At 40.2% G+C, this 23444-nt stretch overlaps 1 protein-coding gene across 6 annotated transcripts in view; it reads left to right on the top strand.

Annotated features, from left to right (window-relative positions):
- LOC110834095 (cell adhesion molecule Dscam2) overlaps positions 1 to 23444 on the top strand; it is a 55221-nt gene that overhangs the window by 9644 nt on the left and 22133 nt on the right. For 5 of the 6 annotated variants that reach the window (XR_015536630.1, XM_087354285.1, XM_087354288.1 and 2 more), the window contains 9 exons: positions 6477 to 6800; positions 11096 to 11257; positions 13346 to 13495; positions 14888 to 15008; positions 16521 to 16773; positions 19196 to 19385; positions 20701 to 20845; positions 21473 to 21624; positions 22087 to 22197. Coding sequence is in view for 5 of the 6 variants with exons in the window: in XM_087354285.1 (XP_087210411.1) it covers positions 6477 to 6800; positions 11096 to 11257; positions 13346 to 13495; positions 14888 to 15008; positions 16521 to 16773; positions 19196 to 19385; positions 20701 to 20845; positions 21473 to 21624; positions 22087 to 22197 (1608 nt within the window). In the remaining variant the exon portion in view is untranslated. The remainder of the gene's footprint in view (positions 1 to 6476; positions 6801 to 11095; positions 11258 to 13345; positions 13496 to 14887; positions 15009 to 16520; positions 16774 to 19195; positions 19386 to 20700; positions 20846 to 21472; positions 21625 to 22086; positions 22198 to 23444) is intronic. The other variant, XM_087354287.1, reaches the window with a different exon arrangement.

The following is a 23444-nucleotide window of genomic DNA, read 5'->3' as shown; positions in this document are numbered from 1 at the left end:
CTTAAGTAAGTGGCGTGTGAGATTTTGAAGTGGATTAATATCGTTTAGGACGGGGTGTAGTTACGTGATGTTATAAACAAAGTGATGAATATTCGGAATCGATACTAGTTGTGCGACTGTTAGCTTCTGAGATAGGACTTTGCTCGATGGAATTAAGTAATGGTATCATTACGAGTATTTTACTTATTCACGTGGACTACGGCGGATAACGAGGGAATGACCCGTTCCTTGTTCGACAGAGAACACGAAGTGATTCGTTGGTACTTATGCAAAAGAATTTACTTCGTTTCGTAATGCTATTTTTAACATATAAAGATTAAGAAATGAGAAGCAGACATCGGCATAGACCATTGTATGCAATTTGTTTGTTCTTTTCGAGCATTTTGTTCTGCCTTTCAATGTAGAATATGTACAGAAAATTTGCTACCGTCGAAAGAAATTCGTAATCAGAAGTTTTACATAAATTATCTCAGTTGCTAACCGATAAGACTATGTTTCATGTAAGATTTATCCTGTCTAAATATCTGAATTATTATATTTTGTAAGCGGAATATATAATTTAAATTTGAAATCGTAATGAATTATGCCGTATGTCTTAAGCTAATGACAACGTCGTTAAATATACCACAAACAGACAAGAATATACGTAACTACTGTTGAATTAGATAGTTGAATAGGTTAAATCAATTGCAGGATTGAATAATTATTAGCTTCTGATTGAATGACCGAATTATCATTTACTGTAAACTGCACCGAAGGGAAAATAAGACATTAAGTATTATCTGGGGAAAAAATTTACGTGCTTTTACTCAGTGTAGTAAGTGATCTGTCCGATATTAATTCCTAGTAAAGCGAGCGTGTTGCAGCTTTGTTAATATCCTCAGCCACGAACATGGTTACCTTCTCTCTCTATGATTTAGAAGTCCCCACCGCGGTTGATAAATTCATTTGCAGAGGAAGAATGTTCGTGCCCCGTCTTGTGACGGTCACGTTCAGGAACGAGAGTGGAAAGTTCAGAGCGGCAGGAGAATGGAATGTAGTGACAAGGAGGTAATTACATGTCAATGCAAGGACGTTGTTCGCTTCGTATTTGTATTTTAACGTTCGGGGTCTACAAGCGTAGAACCAGGAACTCAATTAACCGCTGATACACGACCTGGTCTTATTAAACGCCCCCCACAAGTCAAACAGCGATGCACGGATGTGCCTTTCACATACTCGACAGTTTGTGTCTCCTTAAAAGTTTGTTTTTGCTTTCTTTAATCACGTCTATCCGATGACTTTCTTCCAACTTCTTACCTACTGAAAGTTATCAGCAACTTTATTCGGCCGCTAGCGGTCAGAACGCTGGCCTTGTAATCCTGGGGTCTCGGGTTCGATTCCCGGCGGTGCCCGAATTTATAACTTGTGTTGGGCAAGGCCGTGGTCTAGGCAACACGGAGTTTTCCTCCGTGGCATCCCAACAATTACTCCATTCACACACAGAAGAAGGCAATGGCAAACCACTTCTGGATCATCTGCCAAGAACGTATATGAACAGGTCCCAGTCCGAGAAAAGGATGGAAGGATCCTGTTCATATGGACCTGTCGTCAGACAGAACACTAAATAATAATAACTAATGTATGCAGATGCCATGCATGAGTCCTCTAATGGAGTTCCTCCGTTCATCTTTCGTAGGGAATTTCTGTACACCCATTTTATCCTTCGTAATCTCATCGCATCTCATTCTACTATAATTCTCCTGTTGATAATAGTCCCACGAAATTTCCATCTGATTGTATTAATAAAAGCGACAATCATGTTTGTTGTTCCAAACTACGTCTTGAGTGAATTCATGAACCATTACGAAAATTTCAATCGCTGTATGAAAGGTTGAAAAATCATAAATCGCAGAATCAGACTGAAATCTGATGGCTTTAAATTCGCCTGGACTATCTAATGGCTCTACACAGTCGTAATTTAGATACTTTGGTGGGCTTCTGATCTCCCCCCCCCCCCCGCCCATACCTCCAGGGTCTTGTGTATTCTCGTTCGACGTAAGGAATTGGGTGTTCTTTTGTGGGGAACGAGAAGATTTGACTTCATACATCAAAAGAGAAATATCTGTAAGATACGAGGCTGTCTGTTCTCAAATAAGCAACCAAGGTCTTATTTATGTATTCGATCGTGCTTTGCTGGGAGTATTTGAAATTTGATTTATGATCGTAGATTCTCCTTGTCCAAACGAAGATACTCTGAGAGGAAACTAGGGTAAAGGAGATAACTAGATTGAAATGTATCGATCTGTTCGACAATTCACTGAAATGAGTTTCTTATTCTCTGCATGTTTGTTGTTTTTGTGTGCTACACATTTTTACATGTGAAAGAAATCTTACTGCGTGATTGATCACGTGGCTTAAGAAACGTTCTGCATTGCGAAATGGAAGGGAATAAGGAATCAAAAGAAGAATAAGATCCAAATTGATGTTCCTGTAGCACTGCTTATGATTAAACATGAAAATTCATAACAAAAATGCCTTTCACGATTTACGACTAATTTTAGGCTAAATAATATTCCACGAACGTTTATTTACTTACTTTTAAATGTTTTAAGCTTATTTTCTTGGAATCTTTGCAGTGTCTCTTTTGCGTGGTCAACTAAGAGCCTCAGTCGGGCATTTCTTTTGTTTGGGCGTTCAGTCCGAACAGCTCCTCCGTGCAGTCAGCACAAGTGACTCGCTCCTAGAATTCCCCTTGAAAATTCCACAGGCCAAAAACCACTGCGCCGCCTTTACTATAGATTGGGTTAGGTTAGGTTAGGTTATGTTAGGTTATGTTAGGTTAGGTTAGGTTGGGTTAGGTTAGGTTAATTTGTGTAGCGAATTTTGTTAGGTTACGTAAAGTTTTGAAATTTTTTTATGACGTTTAGACACTTCTGGCCACATCTCGTTACGCCTTACAGTAACTCACGCCTAGTCACGCTTTGTCACGCTTGGTAACGTTTGGTCACGCTTAGTCAATAACTGTCTTTTTTCGAAATATTTGGTGATCCCTTGTCACGACGTCAACGCAGGTCACGCTTGTGCACGCGTGGTCACTAGGTCACGTTTCGACACGCTTACGTTGTGTTACGTACATCTCGGTAAATTTTTGCTACTTTGGAATTTGTTAAATGAAGATACGAAAGGTTGTGTTAGGTTAGGTTAGGTTAGGTTAGGTTAGGTTAGGTTAAGGTGGTTTAGTGGATTTTGTTAGGTTAGGTAACGCTTTGAAAATTTTTGTGACGTTTAGACATTTCTGGTCATATCTCGTCATGCCGTTACAGTAAGTCACGCCTAGTAACGCTTTGTCACGCTTGAGCACGCATCATCACGCTTAGACAAAATTTTAAAATTTTTGTCGTATTTGAACTATTATGGTGACCTCTCATGAAGGATTTTTTGCAGGTCACGCCTAGTCACGCTTTGTCACGCTTGAGCACGCGTCATCACGCTTAGACAAAATTTTAAAATTTTTGTCGTATTTGAACTATTATGGTGACCTCTCATGAAGGATTTTTTGCAGGTCACGCCTAGTCACGCTTTGTCACGCTTGAGCACACGTCATCACGCTTAGACAAAATTTTAAAAATTTTGTCGTATTTGAACTATTATGGTGACCTCTCATGAAGGATTTTTTGCAGGTCACGCCTAGTCACGCTTTGTCACGCTTGAGCACGCGTCATCACGCTTAGACAAAATTTTAAAATTTTTGTCGTATTTGAACTATTATGGTGACCTCTCATCAAGGATTTTTTGCAGGTCACGCCTAGTCACGCTTGAGCACGCTTGAGCACGCGTCATCACGCTTAGACAAAATTTTAAAATTTTTGTCGTATTTGAACTATTATGGTGACCTCTCATCAAGGATTTATTGCAGGTCACGCCTAGTCACGCTTTGTCACGCTTGGTCACGTTTGGTCACGCTTAGTCAATCACTGTCTTTTTCGAAATATTTGGTTATCCCTTGTCACGGCGTGAACGCAAATCACGCTTAGTCACGCTATGTCACGCTTGTGCACGCGTTGTCACTAGGTCACGTTTCGACACGCTTACGTTGTGTTACGTACATCTCGGTAAATTTTTGCTACTTTGGAATTTGTTAAATGAAGGTACGAAAGGTTGTGTTAGGTTAGGTTAGATTAGGTTAGGTTAGGTTACGTTAGGTTAGGTTGGGTTGGGTTGGGTTGGGTTTGGTTAGGTTAGGTTAGGTTAGGTTAAGGTGGTTTAGTGGATTTTGATAGGTTAGGTAACGCTTTGAAAATTTTTGTGACGTTTAGACATTTCTGGTCACATCTCGTCATGCCGTTACAGTAAGTCACGCCTAGTCACGCTTTGTCACGCTTGAGCACGCGTCATCACGCTTAGACAAAATTTTAAAATTTTTGTCTTATTTTAACTATTATGGTGACCTCTCATGAAGGATTTTTTTGCAGGTCACGCCTACTCACGCTTTGTCACGCTTGAGCACGCGTCATCACGCTTAGACAAAATTTTAAATTTTTTGTCGTATTTGAACTATTATGGTGACCTCTCATCAAGGATTTTTTGCAGGTCACGCCTAGTCACGCTTTGTCACGCTTGAGCACGCGTCATCACGCTTAGACAAAATTTTAAAAATTTTGTCGTATTTTAACTATTATGGTGACCTCTCATCAAGGATTTATTGCAGGTCACGCCTAGTCACGCTTGATCACGTTTGGTCACGCTTAGTCAATCACTGTCTTTTTTCGAAATATTTGGTGATCCCTTGTCACGGCGTGAACGCAAATCACGCTTAGTCACGCTATGTCACGCTTGTGCACGCGTGGTTTACTAGGTCACGTTTCGACACGCTTACGTTGTTTTACGTACATCTCGGTAAATTTTTGCTACTTTGGAATTTGTTAAATGAAGATACGAAAGGTTGTGTTAGTGAATTTGACTTTTCTATGTTACATACCGTGGTGATATTTTATTTGGAGTGTACTGTACGCGGCCTGCCTTCCAGCAAACTTCTGGTAAGTGACTCGCTCCGAGGTTCCAATTCAGAAAACTTCAGCGGCCAAAAACGTGGGAACGGAGTATATACCCGAATACCGTCCTCTTTTTGTGGCCATGGCTGGGAATCGCGTGCAGTCCAATCGGAGGAGTCAAAATGAGTGCAGTTTCCGAAATGTGTTCTATTTGAAATATTAGATTATATGAAAGGTCGAGAAATGCGGTAATATCGATTGCAATATGCTGTCGTCAGAACCATTTGTAATTGGCGGATTGACGGTGTTTGATTGGAAAGTGCGGAATGTGATATTTTGGACCTGAAATTAAACATCACGTGGATGGAGAACATTTACGACGACGAAATTTAAGATCTCAACTAACTCTCCGCCATTCTTATTATTAGAGTGGTCCATGTAGAATGTATTCGACGTTTTAATGAGCAGAGACGTAAACATGTGGGGAAGGGGGGGGGGGGGGTTATTTGAAAATGGATTTCAAATACGTGGCTCAGAACAGAGTCTTATTGCAGGTATATTACGAAATTCGTGATCCATGCAAGGCGGCTAATGTACTGTCAGCTTCTGTGTTCCACGGGGTTAATTAAGAGACAAAGTAGAGTGTAATTATGGAATGTGCATTAATGCACACCGTTGGATTCCGATGTTCTGTAACGAATGAACGGTGTGCGAGATGAAGCCAGCATTTTGTGTGCAGTTGTTCCCTAAGGAATGAGGACTCGCCCTCTCGAAGAAAAAGAATGAACTTTGTCAAAAAATAATAAGAGCGAAGAACCATTAATGAGGACAGGGAACTTTTAATATGCGCAGGAAAGAGAAGTCTGGGGTTGAGGCGATGTTGAAAACAATGTGCGAGTGCACGTGCCTGCTATCTCGCTCCTCCCAGCATCCTCTGCAACCACTTTCGCTCTAATTCTTTACCCTAAAGGAAATCCTCAATGCTAGGCTTCCAGCTCAGAATCACGGCCTAGTATACGCGTTGCGTCGCTCGCCTCTTGAGACCGATCGATCCCCAGCCGGGTTACAGGCTATCCTGATTGCAATTCTTTTTTTTTTGTCTTGGTCTGTCGAAGAAAACTCCAGGCTAGCATGACCGCCTCTTCCTTACGTGTCCTTATATATTTACGTCAATATCTTTTCTTAGTCATTCCAACGCTGTGTGCCCGCTAGAATTCGCTAATAACTGATTTGAAATTAATATTCTGCTACTCGGCGAGAAATGTTTTCTGATAAACGAAAAACGTGTTTGTTTTTTGTTTTTTTTGGTTTGGGGGGATAAACATCTTTTTAGATCGAGGCTAATGATAAAATCTTTGAAGGGGTTCACGACTCGCCCTCATCGCTCCGATGATGGACCTCTGAAACGTCGGTGAAATTATATACCAGACTACACGACACAACAACCCAGAAGACAGACATCTTAAGTTGGTGCCTGATAACTGGCCTTTTGGTTCCTCGCAGTCTGTGGCTATCTGGCGGACGTCCGAGGCCCGCGATTTACCCTGGAGCCACCCTCACTGCTGGTGTTCTCCAACTCCAGTGGCGGAAGGGCAGATTGCGCTGCCGAGGGCTCGCCAGACCCGCGGGTGGAGTGGCTCTTAGTTAGCGATGGCTTGCCTGTGGGTCCGGTGTCCGGAGCCCGCTTTATTATGGCGAACGGGAGCCTCGTCTTTCCACCTTTCCGTGGAGACCATTTCAGACCGGATGTCCACAGCGCCACGTACCGTTGTGCAGCCAGCAACTTGGCCGGCCGCGTGTTGTCCTTGGATGTTCAGGTCAGAGCAGGTAAGCATTGAAATTCCACTTTGGTGCATTATTATTAGGGCCTAGTTTTATTTTAGGAACGGAATGGTTTGGGTTAAGCTGCTTGAACAATTATAACGATTTCTCGTAGGGTTACCAGCAATGTCAGGTGGTTGAAAGGCGAAACCATTTCCGTTTCTACAACCATCGTCGTCCTCGTCCTCAGGGTACTGAAATACTGGAACAAAATATCCTTTTATATGGTCCTCGCTTTCCTTCACGTCGATAAATGCAACGATATGCAAATTTGCTGGGGTTTTTTTTATTTTAATAAAAATGTATAAGATAAATAAGTTACCGAAATTAACTATAAAATAAACTTGTTATTTTTGCTGAGGTTTGGATACCGTATGTGGTGGCAGGATATACTGTATTAAGCTTTATAATATTTTAATCTGTACAGTATTATTAAAAATTGAAACTATGTTAATGAGATTCAAAGAACGATGGAACATTAGAACATTCTGGTCTTGATTTTACAGCAGAAGGCCTTAAAAAAAACTTGTTCTAATGTGAAGGGAGAACTGGTTTAGGTGTCAGATAAAGTCTAATAATACAGAAACAGGATTTGAGGACTTGGACTGACTTAGATCTATTGCGAACGCAGTCATGAACCTTCAAGAAGGAAACTGTTTCACGAAGATCATATAATGGCAGGCCTCATAACGTAATTGTTCCAGTAATTGATGATCTCCCTTTCTGCGTTAGAATTTCAACATAGATATCTGCAGGTTATGTTGTATCGAATAAGCATAATGGTATCGAATGTTATAGTACACAGGCCTTTGTTATAAATGGTTTATCTGTAGCACTATTATCACTTTGCAGGCCTGTATACTGTGTGAACGCGTGAAATTCATTCTCTAAAATCAATAGTGCTCACATGAAAGCTATCATAATCGATTAATACTTCATTAAAATTCCCAGGGAATTCTAAATAGTCTTTTTTGAAATGGTATAAAGCGATTTTGACATATCCAATACATACCATGGTTTAAATTTAAATTATAAATTTACTTTGGTCTAGCGGTTAGAACGCTGGCCTTGTAATCCTGGGGGTCTCGGGTTCGAATTTATAACTTGTGTTGGGCAAGGCCGTGGTCTAGGCAACACGGAGTTTTCCTCCGTGGCATCCCAACAATTACTCCATTCACACACAGAAGAAGGCAATGGCAAACCACTTCTGGATCATCTGCCAAGAACGTATATGAACAGGTCCCAGTCCGAGAAAAGGATGGAAGGATCCTGTTCATATGGACCTGTCGTCAGACAGAACACTACAAATAAATAAAATGGCAGTGTTGTTCTGGGTTTCACATACCAAATTTTGGGAGGAAGATACTTTCTCCATATTCAGCCCTGAAATGGAAATAAGGTATTTCTCTGAAACGGTCTACACGGCGTCGCAACCCGACGCTGTTAGAAGATCAGACTATACGTATAACGTCGAATGTCAGGGTTATAAATTACAGGCAATGGATGAGGTGGTATCACTGAATTTTCGTGAAGAGACTGAGTAAAACCACGTAACTGCTCATTCAAGGTGGCGGGTCACGAGGTTCAGATTTAAAATTTGGATATTCCGAGTGTTAAACTCAATTGCTAATCGATCTGTCACCACGTCCGGTGCGTACAGCGTCGTGATTTTGCTGGTGTATTGTACACGAACAAGCCTCACGTCTTGAATGCTGGTTCAACGATGCTGAACCTATTGTTATGCTATTTGGACGAACATTGTCTGGTTCTAGCAGTTCGTAAACTTGCGGTCACATGGACAACGTCTGTACGAAGTCTGTAGAATCGATAGGTCGATTGATTAAATTCCTGATTAATGATCGAGATATGTGGTAAGTAAATCAGGTCGGCCGTGTACTTTGTGTAGTTAGTCAATGTCATGCGGGTCGAATTCAACCTTCTGCTGTCCAGTCTGACAGTAAGATTTATCTATAAAAGCTTCTGGAACGACCAGAGACATGTTAATTTTGCTGTGAAATTGGGTTATACGATATATTTTATTTCTTGGACAAAATTATGTTCTCGTGTTAAAGTTCCAAGTCCGAAAAGTTAGGTTAGGTTATAAATTATATTTGAAACGAATTCTGTAGGTTATGTAGAGGACAGATTTTTGGCATGAATAATGTACCCAATTTCCACGAAATTTAAACTTCATCAGTTGTTTGCAGAATGTTAATTTGGTGTTTAGTACAGGGTGATAAGAATAATATTTTGATTTTACGAGTACGAAGTAACAGGAGGCCAGGGAAGACAGCATACTGAAGAGGTTCGACATTTGTATTTTCTCTAAATATTACTAGAGTAACCCAATCAGGGGAAGGTGAGATGGGCTGGCCATGAGGCACGCAAGAATTTTGATGTGTAATGCGCAAGGAACCTTAAGCTGAAAACCTAAAATTAGATCTCGAATACATGAAAAGTCATTATTATTATTATTATTATGATAGTGCTGAATGAAATAGAATGTGAAAGTGCGGATTGGATTAATGTGGCTCGAAATAGGTTCAAAAGCGAGCACGTGTATTATATTTTTCCTTTAAGCGGTGAGGGGGGAGGATTTTCATTAACAGAGCGAAAAGGACCGTGTTGTTGAATTTGAAAAATGTGGGTCCCGTATCTGCTGTGCAGTGTAGCCCATTTTATTATTGCGAGTAGGGAATCCGCCCCCGGGCGTGGAGATCGATAAGACCACAATTCCATAGTAATCTGTGATCATGTCTGAGTCTGTCCGTTGTGACTGACATGAGAAGCATGGATGCACTTCCAAGGGGAATTTGTACTTTGAAAATTCGATCCTCGTGTGGAATTCGAGGGTCTTAATGATTTTCATAAGCACAATATTGTGCAAAATCATGGAGAAAGGTTGTTAATTTCTAAGGTCAGGGACTATTTCGCTTCATTATCTATGTCCACTGACCTGGAATATATTCAAATGCTGTTGAATTTTGATCAGTTGTGGAATATATTAAATTCTCATTTGGGTAGACATGTGTTTGGATATTCTCAGTACGGAAAACACTTTCAGTGCACCAGTTTCTGGAGGACGGCTACTTCTTTAATTGGTTGATTACCTCCTACACCATCTCTAAATTCCCTAACAATAGCTAAAAATCTAAGCACTGTAAACATTTAGCACACGGAGTTTTCCTCCGAGGACTTCCCCGGTTTCTCCGTGGCATCCCAACAATTACTCCATTCACACACAGAAGAAGGCAATGGCAAACCACTTCTGGATCATCTGCCAAGAACGTATATGAACAGGTCCCAGTCCGAGAAAAGGATGGAAGGATCCTGTTCATATAAACCTGTCGTCAGACAGAACACTAAATAAATAATAAATAATGAATAATTACATGGTACAGTGATTGGTGAATGTCTGTGCCAAGAACAATCTGCTTTGACCGCACGTCATGGAGACGGAAATTAATTTGATAGCGATTTTTAGGCTGCTTGTACGTGGAAATAGACGTAAAACCGAGTACCCATCCATGAATGGCATATTTCGTTTATATACACTGCATTGAATTGAACGGAATGTCAGTATAAACATTGTCAGTAATATAAATATTATAATTACACTCAGTGTAATATGGAATTGGGATGGAAAACACGCATTTAATTTTCTGTTTAATATTCAAAAAATTTAATTGGTTTAAAATGCAATTTGTCCCTTCTTTTCTTTTTATTGATGTTCATACAAATCTGCGTCTATTTGTTGTGGGCAATAATTATGTTATTACATAAAGCCTTGCCTTGTACTTGAAACTGAATAGAGAGATTACTAATAAGACCTAGGTTTGACTTGGAAGGTGTCTATTTGGTTCATCTGTCGAAGTTCGAGTCTAGCAACAGGTTTTTGTGAGCACGGTAATGAACATTTGAGTTTATTAAAATGAGAGGATCTTGTAGACTAGCGGAGCGGTCTTTAGCTCTTCAAGAACTCCGCTGCGTTAAACTACGTCGTCAGTCTGGAGACTGACTGTGGACTGGACGACAGGGGTTCGATCCCCGACGTGGGCAGAGGATTTTTCCTCTAACCTCTGCGTCCAGACCAGCGCGGTCGAAGCGTGACTCTGACCACTTACCCCATCTAGTACTGACGTTAAGAATGAGAAGGAGCTATGCCAACTCTCCCCCCCAAGTGCCTACATGGCGTTTAGCGGGACAGCTTTCCTTTTTATTTTACGTCAGAATGGCTTAATAATAAGTTTGTCCCAGAACTTAAGCCCTGTTTGTAGTGGCTTAATCTGTTTCTTACACAGTCGTGGAACAGCACTATGAAGCCAGGGTCTACGACTCCCGGGTTCTTCCCGGAAACACCGCGGTCTTCAGTTGTCAGGTCCCTAGTTTTGTAAGGGACTTACTCACGGTTACTTCGTGGCTACAAGATCATCATTTCAACATCTACCCGACCGCTGAAGGCGGTAAGTAACTGATTACTCTGCCTTTCAGAATAAACACATATATTCCTTCTTTGAACATTATTTACACGTTGTCTGGGGGCACCTTTTGTTTTCTTTGCGGTACGGACTAAATATTTAACTATTATGAAGACTGTATTCGACTACTTCAGAGGGTTAATACGTTGAAAGTGAAATAAACAGTTCGAAACGTCGATTTATAGAGAACTGTAAATAAGTAATGAAATTACTTTATGATAAATTTATTGTTTGTATTAATACTTGATCGATATTGACAAGTTATGGAATGGTATGCATTCACGGCTATTGTTTCGGTATTTTTCTCTCTCTTTGAATTGGTGTTTAAAGTATAATTTGTAATTATAATGCGGAATGCTCTTTGTTAGTTCCGTCACGTCTACTTCAACGTGCAGGGCCACGTTGAGGTGAAATTTCATTATCAGATGTTGTGGAATGTGAAGCAAGAACAGGATGATCGATCACTTCATAACATATCGCCCAACTTATTTAAGAGAAACTCTACAAAACGAAATTTACCTGGCTGCTTCGAGGATTAAAGCTACTTACGTGTACATCGTGCGCAAAAAACACATTCCTGTAAAACGTGTTTCATAACTAATTCCATGAAACAGTTTTCTTGTGAATCTAACAGCCGCTCTTCAAGTTAAGAATTCTGTCATTTATGGAACTCAAAGATTAATTCCAGTTTTCACAAAAGCTAGCCTGCCCATTCAGTTAAAGTCTGATATTGGTGATCGTAGTTTGTTCCACCTCGCGACTTTGATGCCTTCGTGTGAATTTATTACAAATGTTGTGACACAAAAGAGTATTTATTTTTATTAATTACCTGTGGCACGACGTCGATGCAAAATTTCAACAATTTCCGACCATCCATGGTCTAGTTCGAAAACTCGTGCGCAGGGCGCCATGTTCAGCTGTCGCAGAATACCCCTGTTGGGTTGGGCGCCTGCGCAGAAGGTGATGCGAAGTGACGTCATCCTACTTGTCTATGTTAAAGGCATCGTATTAGTTCTATTATCGATTGCGGGAAATTAAACACTCGAATATTTCAATGTTCTTACATTATAGAACAATCTTGTGTTTGAGCCACTACCATAGCTTTATACTTCAAAGATTCTACATTGATTACATTCCTGTTGACCTCGAATGACTCTTGGCTCACGTCACTTAAGCATGTTTTTACGCAATTTTAGTTGTTGAATTGCATTTGTGGTCTGCTTACGCATATGAATTATTAGTACACATGTTAAAGTTTTATTTTAAAATGTATCGAGATATTACGAAGATCCGACTTGTCAGAAATATAATTATCCCGATGAACAAATATGTTTGAATATATAATATAATTCAGGTCTATACACAAACCTGAATTATATTATATATTTTAATTATAAAACACAACCATGACGTATTTAAACTTTAAAAATAAATATGTTTGAGTATCGACGTACGAAAGCTTGAACTTAAGAAGCAATGAATACAAATGGGTGTTAATAAGTTATTGCTTGATAATAATAGTTTTATTCTTGGCAGTTCTGGTATGGAACATTATTATGGTTGTCCACAGATCATGTGTCTTCCTGATCCTTCATAGATCTTTTCAGAGTATGTTGCATTGTAACGTTTTCAACTTCAACGATCCTAGGTTCTTGAAGTTTGTAATGACACAAACATCCGGATCTGTATCAACATTGCAAGTACACGAACCTAACCTAACCTATCCTAACTTAACCTAACTTAACCTAACCTAACCTAACTTAACCTAGCTTAACCTAGCCTAACTTAACCTAACCTAACCTAACCTAACTTAACCTAACCTAACCTATCCTAACTTAACCTAACTTAACCTAACCTAACTTAACCTAACTTAACCTAACCTAACCTAACCTAACCTAACTTAACCTAACTTAACCTAACCTAACCTAACTTAACCTGACTTCACACTGTAACATGCCCAGGATTGTTGCTGAAACAATCGGGAAAGGGATGTGGATTGAATTGATTCAGTGACAGTGATGATCCTTAGGTCCCGACAAAAGGAATATTTTAATTAGAATGCTCGTCTCGCAGACTCGAAGTACGTGATGCTCCCGACCGGACAACTCCACGTGGTGAATGTCGATGTATCGGACGGAAGGAGCAGCTACCGATGCCGGACGCTGCACAGACTCACTGGCAGGACACAAGAGAGCAGCACTGCTGGTCGCATTGTAATGGCTGGTAAGCCTTCTGGATTGTTTGTCGTCGTTTTTCTAAATGCAAAACTAACTGCATGAAGGCATTTTAGTTTCATTGTGTTCTTGTGCATATATTTAAGTTTTCCAGACAACAATTTTTTGGGGGCCACATCAATACCCTCTCTTACGTAGTCTACCTGAGAGGCAATGAGAATATGCAAATAATGCAGCCAGGATTTTAAAACGTGTGCATATAACGAATTGTCTTGTTCGGAATTCTTATTGAATTGGACGTGTGATAAGTAAGGCCGGTGATACATGGTGGAAACTTCGAGGGATTTCGCATCGCACTGTAAAGGGTTTTATGTATGGAATCCTTTGTTGGTGTTTTCCTAACTCGTCGCTAGGCGACCATAACCAGTGTTTGAATGCAAATCCGATGTATGTCCATCACAACGCAAACGTCAATTTTCTGTACAGCGATCACTCTGTGGTGCGTCACAGATAAATAAAAAATGTTTTGGTGACACGACTCCTTAACAATACCTTCCCATGTAGCCTAGACGCAATTCTTTAAAGTGACCTGTTTTTCAAGCTTATTACGAGTTTTTTTGTAAACATTTATGATATTTACATTTTCCTCGCTTGATATCTCATTATTATTTATGTTATAACAAAATATGACCCTGAAGTAACCGTACGATGAATATAAAATACTCAAATGATTCTCATTTTAAATTGGGATAACGTGCTTGTTGTTTAGTTAGCGATAATTGTAATGGGCCCTAAGTTTATTTTACAGGACAGTTAATGCGATGTAATTAGCATTTTGGCAACGATTTCCCGGTAGTTAAGGAACTCTATTCAGATTTTATGGTTGGTCTCCATTTTCCCGAAAGAGCGATATTTCTGTGGGCTTCGCCCCTAGGGTGGTGAGCTTCCGTAGTTGCTGGGAAGTCTTCAATTTAACTGTTTCTCGGGGTATAAAAGGCTTCTCCGATCGTTCACGTAATGATTTGAAATAAAGTTAACTTCAAATTACAGTTTCCGGGTTCTCGTTCATCTGGAATAATATCACCTCATTATTTATTCGTGATCGGCTGTAAACTTGCGGTCAACAGAATTTTACTTCTGTGTTGATGGATGAAGATCTGGTCTCGATATATTTCGGTTGCTTTTAGAATGAGTTAAACACAGAAATTCTATACGATCATTTGTGCATTAAAATGATAATAAAATACGATCGTATGAATATAAACGTGTCCTTGCTGCCTCCATCTTCAGGCCTCGGATAATGGAGACATTGTCCTGATGACATTTTCTACTGATTGTAGTGGCTTTTAGTCAGAAGTTGTTACTGAAGATCTGTTGATGTTGTTGGACGCATGTAATTGAACTTGGACAGTTTTGGTATGAGTAGGTCCTCTGTCTGCAGAGTCGAAAGGACTCGTTGCGCCACAGCTGACGGACGGGAGTCCGCCTGTCGTGAGTGGGCGTCGTGGAGAGGACATTGTTCTGCCCTGCGTGGCCCAGGGTCTCCCGCCGCCCAGATTCTGGTAAGCGATGGCCTTAAAGAGGCTTCTTGCCTACGAAGGACAACCGAATGTAATTCCTTTGGGAGTTGGATCACAGAAATACTCACGAACTACAAATATCTCCTTTGATGTCTCATCTTTTCGCGAGATTGCAAATTAACAACAACAACAACAGCAACAAATGATGTCAATGCGAACAGAAATGCTGTTTTTTTTTCTCAAAATTTAGGGCTATGAAGTTGTTTATTGTGATTACTTAAATTAAAATTTGAAATTAGATGCGAAACTCACCTACGAGTTAATATAAACAGATCGAAATTTGTCTTTCTTGTAGTTTTGCTCTAACAATTCTGTAAGTCCCTGGTTCGCTTCCCAGCGCTTAGCGTCAGGTGTAAAAACGTATATTTCTTTCTGTTTGTGGTCTCGAAGTCATTTCGCCATAACAAGTTATGAATTCTACGAGCGTCTTTAATGTTTTTCGATGTTATTTTGCGTGTTAAAGCTATCTTTATGTGGAGTCGTGGCAGTTAATTGATCAGCTGGAATACTTGTTAAAGCATCGTCATAAATAAGAGGTTTTGTCATTTTAGAGCAGTGTTCTAAGAATAATCTCTTGCGGAATATTATTTTTCGCTATGAGATATTTGGACAGGAAACAAATTCACTTTTCGCTTCAGGTTTAAAGTGAAATTACGATCACAATTTTAAATCGGGAAGAGTCTCCGTTGATTATGTTAAACGCTGAGCAGCAAAATGTTGTTGGAACTTATAATTAGTGGGGTTGGGCGTGGGGTCGGATCAGCTGATAAAACTGAGATTCTAAAAAAAATAGGACTCTACTCAAAGGAGTTCGTTTTGTTATTCCATTTCTTATTTATTTTAATCCGTTTATCGATCAATCGATCAATCGATCAATCGATATGGAACATCAATGATATTTTATTATCTTAATTATAAGAAATTTTAAATATTGTGATAAGACGGATTAAAATAAATAATTGTTATAATATTCACAATATGACGCAATTACACTATCTTATTCCATTTCTGTTAATGACGAATAATATTGCCCGAAAATGATTGTTTCTTTCTTTAATGACAGTCATGTCATCAAGTATTCCCACTGGCCAATTTTCTGTAAAATGTAGTACCGCGTAGTAACAGCCTCGTGAACAAAACAATTGAAAAACGACAAAACAGATCTGGACTTAATTCGCTGTTGTACGGAACACTGGCTACATTGTGCGGGCAACCACGCCAGAGACGGAGAGAGAACAGAAGAAAGATATATATATATATATATATATATATATATATATATATATATAGTCTTTCCGGGTGTTCCAAGAAACCGTCGAGGTCAGTCTCGACATGCGCCCGGAGGATTAGAGCAACTTTCTTTCTCTGACGCCCGGGAGGCCAAATGTCATTCCTGGAATTTCTGGATTATGAATATCTTCGAATTCTTGCTGAAATGCATAAAATCCCCCGGAGTTGCGGTTGGTGGGTGAACCCTGTACCTCATGGGCGCAGGTGGACCCGCGAAACTCCGGGCGCCGGAGCGGAGTCCCTGCAAGCGAACCTCGGAGGCTCCTTGTTGCTTCGCAGTGTGCAGTCGACAGATGCAGGGGTGTACATATGTTTGGCCAACAGCACCGCGGGCGCAGTGAGGCAGGAAGTCAGAGTTCGCGTCCTGCCGGAAGTCAGTGCTCACATCGTCCCCGTGAGCTTGAGGGTGGACTCCGGAGCTCGAGCGGAATTCTTGTGCGTCACGGCCGGCACACACGTGAGTTGTCCCGCCTACTCCTTTCTGAGATTAAGTATGACAGCGGCTCAGTCGCTTTCCCTGACTTTAATTAAACCTGACAGCCAAGAATCTACCATTCGACCCCGAATTCCGAGCCAGATGAACGCGATTTGTAATAACTTAAGACATTTTTACATTTCTCTTATACCGAAGTGATCTTGTCCGCCAAGATTTCCAGCATTTAAAACTTCAAAATTTTTCCAATTCTTATACGAGTTTCTTACGTTCCACATGTATCACGGATATCATTTTCATCACATTCTAAGTATGTTAGTTCGGATTATTCAAATCTATCAAAATATTTGTGTCGCACAAAATAATTGCAGAGTAGAGAACCTTTACACAAGTTTTTGTACTTACGTAACGAACAGAGAATCTCAGGTTCGTATTCCTGGAATTTTTTCATCTCCTCTGGTGTCCCACAGCGATTTCTTTCGGATCCTCAGCGTTTCAATGTATTTATTAATTACTTGTGTTATGAAATTAATTACGCGAGGTATTTATGTTGAAGATATCAAAATCATCTGCGGTAATAAGTCTCCTAATGACTGCAATCTCACATTGATTCTGTGCAATGCGAACTTCATGAAAGAGATCATTAGTGAAATAGAAGCTTGACGCTGGCCTTGTAATCCTGGGGTCTCTGGGTTCGATTCCCGGCGGTACCCGAATTTATAACTTGTGTTGGGCAAGGCCGTGGTCTAGGCAACACGGAGTTTTCCTCCGTGGCATCCCAACAATTACTCCATTCACACACACACAGAAGAAGGCAATGGCAAACCACTTCTGGATCATCTGCCAAGAACGTATATGAACAGGTCCCAGTCCGAGAAAAGGATGGAAGGATCCTGTTCATATGGACCTGTCCTCAGACAGAACACTTAATAATAAATACTCTAACAAAGATACGAAATTGTGACTCTTTATAGATTCTAAAACAGACTCGCATAATCATGTTGACTACGTATGTTATTAATGTACGAAGTTGTTACGTCGTCTTACTCTGAATTCCGGTGCGTGTTATGTATTTCCGCAGTTCATCAAAGCTTGAATGCCCCTCCGTTGCTGCTGATGCCAACAAACTGGAAGTAATCTCTTTGTTAATCGGTTCCTTCCCCTTACAACGCTGCAACACTGCAGCGCAGGTCGGGAGAGTTGAACGTTTTGCGGGATTTCGCATTTCAAACTGCTCGAACATTCTTGTTTGTGACAGGATCAATCAGTGACATATTGCAATTACTACATTCTTAATTTATTAATTAATTTACCGTGGAATCTTATTATTTTTATAAACGAAAAATCTTTCACTGTATTTCGAAATATTCTTCACCGCGTGGGTAAAAATAATAACCTACTAGGAATTTACGTTCTGATTTTGAAATGCGGCTAAAGGTTGAAAAAAAAATTAAAAAAAATCTTAATCCTTTTATTTTAGTTTATAAGAAATAAACACTTTTATGTGTAAGTTTGGTGTTTTTCATTAAATCGTTTTATAGTTTGTATTAATTAAATGTTTGGATTGCTCAGAAATGTCTCGAAAAACATGTACTCGCTGTGGACAGTCCTCTTATTATAAATTCAATTTTTAAATCTCTTCAGCTTTAGTGGTTTTGTAGCAGCGGAATACATTTTAGGTTGACCTTCTGAATCACCACGCTACAATTTACCACAGGAAAGAACAGAAAAACGAACTTGTGAGAGATGAATAAATTACAGATCAGGCCCCTTGCCTAACTTTTAAGACAGTTCAAAGTTGTCAGCTCCATAACGTTATTTGTACGAAGTGGAAACTCTTTGCTTCAGAACAAAGAAATCATTGCCCTTTGGGGCTTTGTTTTCCTTTCGTTGGTCCGGGCTCCGTCAAGTTCTCTTCACGACCGGAAGTGCTCTGAGACAGACAGACACGCTCTATAGTGTTCGAAACTTTGCTTAAGAGGATATATCACATTTGTGCTATGTTTCTTATTTAAATTTACCTTGGTTTTAAATTCTTTCAAAGTGTTAGAATTCCTTCTCGTTATCTAAGAGACTTTTTTTTGCTTTCAGTGAATTCTTTTAAATTAAAAATTTTTCCTTCTGCGGGGACATTCGTATATTTAATACAAACATTTTGTCTATCAACTTCTTTTTCTATAAATGTGTTTCTTTCCAATTTATTAGACATCAGTTCTGTTCAATAAAAATGAATACATTTCTTTCCTTCCTCGCCTGATTTTCGAATAATTATCATCCGAACGTCATATATCGACCTTATTTAACCCCTTATTTTTGTTTGTTGCCTGTTTGTAATATTTTTCCCTTTTAGGAGGATTCAGTAGACAAAATGTGATGTATACGAAAATGGCATTCGTCGTCTATATAATGGACAGAGAGCGTCATGAAATATATAATTAAATCGCAGATAATTTGGCTGAAAGATGGACAACGTATAATCAGGCCAGATGAGGGTTCCCAACATGATGACCGCGACACCAGCGCCGCAGGGCGGCTCACTATCGAGTCAGTTCAGCGTGAGGACCAAGGAATGTACCAGTGCGTGGCGTCTGGTGACGGGGACAGCGTCCAGGCCACGGCGGAACTGCGTCTCGGCGGTAAGCAACATTCCCAGGGACCTCAGGCAACCTCCTGTCCATTGGCAGCTGAAATTTGTTCATCCACTGATAAAATCGGAATCCGAGATTAAAGAACGGATTATGGTTTATCCGTAATTATTCACTCCATTCCGCATTTGAAACAAAATATTGACTGTTCGATTTTGTAGAATTACTCGGTTAAAGTGCATTGCAGAGGGACACTTAATGCTACTCCATATGCATTAGGTCGCGTAATGTAGTTTAATTCAAACAGCGGAAACTAAATATGGAACGAATAGATCAAATCAGCGCTACGTCCAATTCCGAGCCACGTTTCGTTGTAATCTGTGAGTATCCTTCAATAACACGGATGTTTTTAGCCCGTTCTAATCAAAATACTATTAACCGCGACGTAACTTGTAATTTACCTTAACCCTTTGAAGCCGAAGATCGTCTGAATATTATTTATGAATTCAGTCCGTACCGCGAAGAAAACACTACACCTCACCATTACGAAAATCAGCTGGTTAACCCTTTGAAGCCGAAGATCGTCTGAATATTATTTATGAATTCAGTCCGTACCGCGAAGAAAACACTTCACCTCACCATTACGAAAATCAGCTGGTTAACCCTTTGAAGCCGAAGCTCGTCTTCATAATATTTACGAATCCAGACCGTACCGCGAAGAAAACACTTCACCTCACCATTACGAAAATCAGCTGGTTAACCCTTTGAAGCCGAAGCTCGTCTTCATAATATTTACGAATCCAGACCGTACCGCGAAGAAAACACTTCACCTCACCATTACGAAAATCAGCTGGTTAACCCTTTGAAGCCGAAGCTCGTCTTCATAATATTTACGAATCCAGACCGTACCGCGAAGAAAACACTTCACCTCACCATTACGAAAATCAGCTGGTTAACCCTTTGAAGCCGAAGCTCGTCTTCATAATATTTACGAATCCAGACCGTACCGCGAAGAAAACACTTCACCTCACCATTACGAAAATCAGCTGGTTAACCCTTTGAAGCCGAAGCTCGTCTTCATAATATTTACGAATCCAGACCGTACCGCGAAGAAAACACTTCACCTCACCATTACGAAAATCAGCTGGTTAACCCTTTGAAGCCGAAGCTCGTCTTCATAATATTTACGAATCCAGACCGTACCGCGAAGAAAACACTTCACTTAACCATTAGAAGTCGAATCAGGCGGTACCACATAAGATTTAACAAAAGAACATCCCGGTCGAAGCCTTAATGCAGTCCTCGTTGATTAACGTGACTTCTCAGCAGGCGAGCGGCCATATTTAATTCATCGTGTTCCTTGCAGCATCACGCCCGCAGATGCTGTACCGCTTTATCGAGCAAACACTTCAGCCTGGACCAGACGTTTCGCTCAAGTGCATTGCCACGGGTCAGCCAACGCCACAGATCTATTGGAAACTGGACGGTTTCCCTCTGCCTCATAATGACAGGTAACGCGAAACATTTGTGTTCTTAGTAACTTGTTGTTGAGTAGTTAATTGAGTTCAGTCGCGTGTTTTATTCTTAGGAGAGAAAAGAATTGGTTTTGTACGGTGCAACAACTCAGAAGGCAGCCATCTTCCGAGCCTGAAATATCACAAAATCTAATTTATTATCCAAGCGAGACGCGAAAGTAAACATCGCCGATGTATCATTTGAAACTAATGCTCTTAGTCTTTCAGTCTTCTGATTCTAATATGTATACGTTTGTCTTGAACAGAATCGAAATCATCTCGTACAGATTTGAAATCTTAAACACGTCTTTATGTCTTGGTAAATTTTTCAGATCACCACCAGATAAAATAAATATGGAATTATTAACTGTAGCATAGAGGTCGTTTATAAGAATTCGAAAGAAAAAAAAAGTTCGCTATTCATTATTAATATCATATTTAAATTCCTTTTCGCATATTTTAATTGTCTATTTTAGCGTTGAAATCCCTCAAACAACGTCCTCTAACCTATTTACGTCATATTATTGACTACTCGTCCCCTATTCCCTTGGTAAAAATCTGTCGTTGCGAGCAGATACAGAATTGGTATCCTCGTATCTGCATTACGGAATTTCTTCCGTGCAGATTCGTCATCGGGCAGTACGTGACTGTGGCTGGTGACGTCATAAGTCATGTTAACATCAGTAAAGTGGTCGTGGAGGATGGGGGAACGTACGAATGCGCGGCGGAAAATCGAGTGGGACGCACGACACATTCTGCCCCTCTCAGAATTTACGGTAAGTTCGTCCACCCCCGGCCCTGCTCCTAGTTCCAGGCAACTCGAGTAACAGCTTCACGTAATTGTCTCGTTGACGAATATATTTCAATTGTCAGTGTCCATTTTGTAATGCATTGATACGTAAACCCAAACAGATTAGGTTTGTTTGTTTGTTTGTGAGAACAGAATTTAAAACTTCAAGAGGACCGACAGCTGCTGGTAAGAAATATCGACTTAAGCAGAGTTAAGTCACTTTAAAAAAAGTGTAATTAGAAGAAAAGTAGATTCTAACGAAGAGCCTTCCGTGGACGACAAAGTCTCACATAACAGATCCACACTCTATTGTGTTGTGGAGACGTAAATACAGGGTGATCACAAAATAACTTTGCGATTTAGAAATTATACATTAAACGAATTCGGCGTTCGTAGAACTTCACACCTTGAACAGTCGGTGGAAAAAGTCATTAATTTATTTTCCCAGGGCTTCCAATAGTACGCAAGATGCCTCCCATCTCAGCTGTAGCAGGAGAGCCATTGGTAGTAACGTGTCCTGCTGGCGGGTTTCCCATCCACGCAGTTACTTGGGAGAAAGGTAAAGAATGCGAGATGTTTCCACCAACTTTAAGGTGACAGGGATAAATGATGTAAGTAATGGAAATTTACAGCCTTGGATTATCCGTTTATCTGCCGTATAAGTGGCGTAAAATATCGTGGATCGGAGTCAGACCGGCTGAGGAAATGGAAGGCGATGATCTCTGAGCCTGGATATCGTAACAAATACTCACCTGGGAGGGGACAGAGGACCCAGTACATCTTTGTATACGATCAGATGAGAAGTTATTACGTTCAGGCTGTAGACGTAACGCGTGAGGGTTGGAGCGTGACCCAGCGTTGCCAGTGTTTTGCAATTCATTTTGATTTACAAAACAAATTGCAGACGAAAAGTTATTTTACGAAAATGCCACTGAATGTGTCCAAATTATTTTTATTTATTTGTAGTGTTCTGTCTGACGACAGGTCCATATGAACAGGATCCTTCCATCCTTTTCTCGGACTGGGACCTGTTCATATACGTTCTTGGCAGATGATCCAGAAGTGGTTTGCCATTGCCTTCTTCTGTGTGTGAATGGAGTAATTGTTGGGATGCCACGGAGAAACCGGGGAAGCCCCCGGAGGAAAACTCCGTGATGCCTAGACTACGGCCTTGCCCAACACAAGTTATAAATTTGAACACCACCGGGAATTGAACCCGGGACTCCAGGCTTACAAGGCTAGTGTTCTGACCGCTAGACCACCGTGGCGGTGTGTCCAAATTAAAGGGGGAAAAATTGTATTCAGTCACACCACATTCTGGGGCTCGTTGTCGTCATATTCCCCCCGTCAGTAAAATTTTAAATCTTTTAGTTATTGAGAATTAAATGGTATTTTCGTGAATGAGGAATTTCACGAATACGCAAACTATGTCATTCGCTTGGAAAGTCACACAGTTAATCTAAAAGCTGACAGCAAATAGCAGTGATGTAATAATACTAATATTAAATTTCACGCGTTTAAAACAGCGTGTGACACAGCAGGACACCCATAATTAGAAAGGAGTTAACATTTAGCTGTCACCCAAAGCCACTTTTTCTCTTTGTTTCCTTGTCTCGAATCATTTCGACATTCTGGTCTTCAGTGTTTTCCAACAGTTTCTTTTTTATTATTATTATTACTTACTTTCGTTTCGAGTTAATAATTTCGTCAACTGTAAAGGTCAGTCGTGAAATATTCGAAAGGGAGATTTCTGTCTTCGCTGTGTGTTCAAAGTCTTTTAACGAGAGACCTGCGTTAAATCGGAGA

This window comes from Zootermopsis nevadensis, unplaced genomic scaffold (assembly GCF_977971745.1).
Source record: "Zootermopsis nevadensis isolate Lab colony 2312 unplaced genomic scaffold, Znev_1.0 Znev_ptg000023l, whole genome shotgun sequence".
Lineage (NCBI taxonomy): Eukaryota > Metazoa > Arthropoda > Insecta > Blattodea > Termopsidae > Zootermopsis > Zootermopsis nevadensis.
The sequence above is the reverse complement of the archived record's forward strand: the minus strand, read 5'-3'. Positions and strand labels throughout refer to the sequence as shown.